General features: G+C 38.2%; 1 protein-coding gene across 6 annotated transcripts in view; it reads right to left on the reverse strand.

Annotated features, from left to right (window-relative positions):
• The window catches only part of MLLT10 (MLLT10 histone lysine methyltransferase DOT1L cofactor), a 122,451-nt gene extending 122,135 nt beyond the window's left edge, over nucleotides 1-316 (reverse strand). For 3 of the 6 annotated variants that reach the window (XM_035317302.1, XM_035317299.1, XM_035317298.1), the window contains exon 1: nucleotides 86-315. Coding sequence is in view for 5 of the 6 variants with exons in the window: in XM_035317299.1 (XP_035173190.1) it covers nucleotides 86-301 (216 nt within the window). In the remaining variant the exon portion in view is untranslated. Of the gene's footprint in view, nucleotides 1-85 lie in introns of all 6 variants that reach the window. The other 3 variants (XM_035317304.1, XM_035317297.1, XM_035317296.1) reach the window with 2 other exon arrangements.
• Between the last annotated feature and the right edge of the window lie 4,603 nt (nucleotides 317-4,919).

Genomic DNA, 4,919 nt, shown 5'->3' on the forward strand with positions numbered 1-4,919 from the left:
CCGGCCACCTGATGGCCCGGCACGGCACGGCACGGCCCGCCCGTGTGTCCTCCTCCCCCCCGCACGCCCCGGCTCGTCCACCCACCTCGGCGTGCTGCCATTCGGCGTCCCCCGGGCGAGCCATGGCGACGCCGCCGGGCCGGGCCCCGCAACCCCTCGGCGCGGTTCGGGACGGCCCGTGAGGAGCCGCCCGCCCTGCCCTGCTTAGCCCGGGCCTGTTGCTGCCCCCCTCCCCGCCGTGTGGGCTGGGGGAGGTGGCAGACATGCGCCCCGCTCCCACCCGCGATGTCACTCTGCTCATGCCCCCTTCAGGAGGACTGGAGGACTCGCCCCCATTCCCGCCCTCCCCTCCGCCGCAGCCCGCAGAAATCGTTTTTTTTTTTTTTTTACTATCTTGTTTATTTTCCCCCCGACGTGGCTCGCGGGGCTAACGCGTTCCCGCTGCCAACTTTTATTGTCCTGTTTATGTCCCCTCGGCGGGCCTGCAGGACTAACGCGCCCTCGCTCCCCCTGCCCTCGCCTCAACTTTTACTGCCCTGCTCATTTTCCCTTCGACGGGGCTGCAAAAGGAACGCGTTATTAAATCCTGCGATATTAAATCCTGCTCTTCTTGCTCCCTCCTAAACCTGCGTGGAGGCAGCAACGCGTGGCCGCCCCCGCCACGGCAGCGAAAGTGATGTGGGAGGGCAGGCACACGCACGGGGAAAGCGGGGAGGCCGCAGGCACACACAAAAGCAAACAACTCTCAAACCAACTCTCAGAGCCCAGCTGTTCCCTGCTCCCACTTGGATGGAGGTGGACAACCCTCTCTGGAAGTTGGCGTGGATTTCGTGCTTGTTTGGGGGCGGCGTGTTGCTTGTGTATTCATTCTGCATAAAACAATTCTGTTGTCGCTTTTAATTAAAGAAAAAAAAAAAAAAAAAAAAAAAAAGCAAATCTGGCAGATCTGAGGTGGTCAGCACAGAGGAAAATCTCAAGCCATTCAATTCTCCATTGTAAGCAGGTATGCCTATAGCAGAAGGAACTAATTGTGGCGATTGTTAGGGGCACAGAGAAATTAAATGCAGCCTTGCAAAATTCTGCTCACTTGCTTGCCCCGGGGCCAGTTTTTTATTTATTTATTTATTTAGTGTTGGGCGAGGAAGATATCAGTGATTTATCTTACCATGTGAAAAGGCGAACAAGCAGAATTTGTGCTTGGACTGTATGTTTTTGGTGATGATTTTGCAAGGCCGGCATAGCTGATGCAGTATCTGTGCAAATCCCTAGTGAATTATGTACGTTCCCGGACATGTGGCTACCTAGACATCTGTATATACGTGCAGGGCTAGATGTATTTCCTACATTGTTAATTAATAAAGCATCTGCACTTGTGTACAGGAGTACGAGGAAAAACTACACGTAAGGGAGAGAGGCGGGATGTACACAACTCTCTACCCTCTAGAGACATCTTAGTCTGCAAGTTTGTATGCAGGGTATCTTAGGTCAAGCTCTTTTCTCTCCTTTAAAGTTTTGAGTGAAATTATACAGCTAGGAGAAGAATGGAGGGCAAGGAAAAAAGGAATGATGGAGGTAGCTTCCTATACGAAGGGCCCAACCAAATACGTGAATAACAGCCATTTCAGAGACATTCTAAACATTTCTCTGTAAATGTATTTTCTAATATCTCTGGCAGTTTAGAAAATTTTAAGGCACATGTAAAAACAAATAAAAATAGGGGGGGATTGGAACTTTGTGTGTTTCAGTTTGTGTAAAATAATTCAGATATTTCTCTCAAAACAACCCTACACCACACTAGAATGTTCTATCTCAACAGTGAAGAATACAAATTTGAACATGAACTATTTAGATGATAAAACATACTTACAACACTATTTTTATTACTTTTAAAGCTTGTTAAGAATACCCTGAAAATTGCAGGTGCAAGCAATTACTTTGTAAGGAAATAAAGCAATTAATATATCCTAGTGTTTTAAAAAACGCAAATTATTTGGAGCTGATAGATACAGTGTCCCAGCCCTTCTTCATTCTTGTCAAGAAAATGACATCTAATTTAAAAAGCATTTTCAATGATTCTGTTAACCCTGACAAGAAAAGAAAAAAAAAATCATGGTACAGCAGCAAATCTGTCCTTTATTTCCCTGACAGGTAAATTAAAATAAATATCCTTTTAAAATGAAAATATATTAAGTATATTTTAATTTGTTCGATGAATTTATACATACAGTAAGCTTGTATTGTAACAAACAATTGTAAATTTTTTTCACAGCTTTTTTTTTTTATTTATTTAATTCATTGAGAAGGTCTTCCTGCAATATCTTCTTCGAAAAGCAACTAGTATGATTCCCAGGTCTTTTTTTTATTAGCAATATATATATTAGCAATTTTGAATCTCAATTTTAAGTTTTATAAAGAAACATCACCAAAGAAAAAATTAATCACTTTGCAACAACTTGATTAAAGTCGCACTGAGGCAACAAAAATGTATTGATGATAAACCTACTGTGTGGTTTTCAAATAAAAATAATCTCACACCATGTAACACCAGCTCCGTAGTGAACATCCTGAAATTTTGCTTCGGTCAAAATTCAGTCAAACCAAATACATTCAATTATTTTACAACATTGTTTTTGTATTTTTTAAGGATTTCTGTTTAATTATTTCTATACAAAGAATGTACATGGACTGAAAGAAACTCCATGACTACCACCTTATGGTACTGTGCAATATTTGATGGAAAAATTTAGATAACCTCTTGATAGTTCTGTAAAACAATCATTTAGAGGAGACCTTTGAAATGCAAAATAGGAAAAGAAACGCATTACCACTAAATAAATACTGCAAACGCTAAGCCTGTAGCAGCTATGGAATCAGAACATAAAATCTTGTAGCATATATGTTCTTATGATTGTACTATTTAATAAGCACTGACATGACACAGAAGGCCAATTTTCTATTTGAAAAAAAGAAGCCTGTCCTTCTTATAGTGATATATAAGAGATTAAAATAATTAGAGAGGAATATAATTCAGTGAGTAAGAATGAATAATTTCATTGTTAATCTAAATGCAAGGAGAAAATCCAATTGCCTTAAAAGAAATCTACAAAACCTAGTAGCAAAACAAGTTTGATTATAAAAAACATGCAACAATATTATATGTATTCATTTTTTTTAGATATTTTTTCAAGTAAAATGAATGCATGAGAGAGTGAAAATTACACTGTCCAAATGCAAATAGTTTTAAAGAATTTAAGGGATTCCTGAAGAAAATATTAACATACTTTACTGCACAGCACTTCAGCTTCATTAGCAAAAATAAAGAGGTATTCACCTTTAATTTTTACTACCAACTGATCAGTTCCAACAACAGTGCTAAGATTGGAACACTTGCTTTAAATTCCACAATTTTTTATCTATAATGTGCAAAATCACCATAAGTTTGGTGAATAAAACAAATCACCGAACAATAAAAAGTCTTTCATTTACAAAACCACATTATCAGTTGGATATAATCACCGGAGGAGTCTTCCAGGAATAACAACAACAACAAAAAGCACAGATTTTACATTGAACGCATACTATATCAGAAAACATGAACTGACATTGGCGTAGGAATTGTAGAGTGGGAAAACTTGCTTCTTTACTGCAAGTTCTTTAAAGCAATTTTCTCACAGCAATTTTTACTTCTTTTTTCGGTTTGGGTCTTTGTTGAGCCAGCTTTGATCTTTACCTATGTGCAAAGGGATACATGCTGCACAGCTAAACATGCAACTGAGGCTGGGCAAATTGCAATAACCGAGCAATTCTCAATATGTAGAATAATGTATCTCCTGTTTATCTATTTAAAATAGATTGATGTTTGTCTGCCTTTTGTTTCTGTGGGTTTAAATCATTAACAGTCTTCACTGAAATACATTCTAATCGTGGGCATTTGCTTCATTCCCGGGAAGGCAGTAGCAAAATGGTCACTTTACACAAAATAGAATGCGACTCTTGTGTGTTGACCTTTGCACGTAGTGTGTTTTAAATGACAGTCTGCCTTGGATCCAACAAATTATTTCTATCCATGTTCAATTTTGAAGGATATAGCACATCTACAGAACCCATATTAAAAATGTTAATATATCTCTACTTGCTTACTCTTAAATTATACTAAATAAAGTTTTCTTTTCCCTTCTATTCTTTAATATAATGGCCAAATCTGTATCTAATACTTATCCAAGTGCAATTTACTGAATAATTAAAATGTTTTTAACATTTAAGACGCAGTCACTTCTTCACTGGGAGTTTGCGTGTTATATATTTACACGCTATGCCAGTACAGGTAGTAGCATCAAAGGTCACGTCAGTGCATCTCCTGGACACCATGCCTCTTCATATGTTGTGCTCTTTTCTTTTGTGTGAACATAATTACAAATTTTGTAATTCCTTAGAGTGCAAAGAAAGGGGGAAGTAATTTCACCAACTATTGTATTCATTTTCTTGTTTTTAATTGTATTATCACCTTTGGAGACTTTGGTAAATTCCACTTAACTAGCAGCAATGGATAAAATTGGTGGTTTTCAAGTACTGCTTCTGTTACTAATGTTGGCATTTAAATGTTAATTTCAGACTGAGGTTTACAGTAAACACGAAACAAGGGATTTTCTTTGAATGAACAATCTCAAACCAAAATTCTAAATAAGGGATCCTAGCACAGGATATCTTTAAGCACAGCGATTATTTCCTTTTAAAAGACTTAACATTCCCTAAGTGATAGAAGTTAAAAGATTTAAATGTGACAGTTAATTTATAATTCTCTACATTAAAAAGGCATTTAAATGTTAACCACATTTTTATGTGAGTCAAGTCAAAGTAATGATAATTACAGTATGATACAAAAGAACCTGAAATAAACTTCTAGCAAACCATATTGAATA

Source organism: Oxyura jamaicensis, chromosome 2, assembly GCF_011077185.1.
Source record: "Oxyura jamaicensis isolate SHBP4307 breed ruddy duck chromosome 2, BPBGC_Ojam_1.0, whole genome shotgun sequence".
NCBI lineage: Eukaryota > Metazoa > Chordata > Aves > Anseriformes > Anatidae > Oxyura > Oxyura jamaicensis.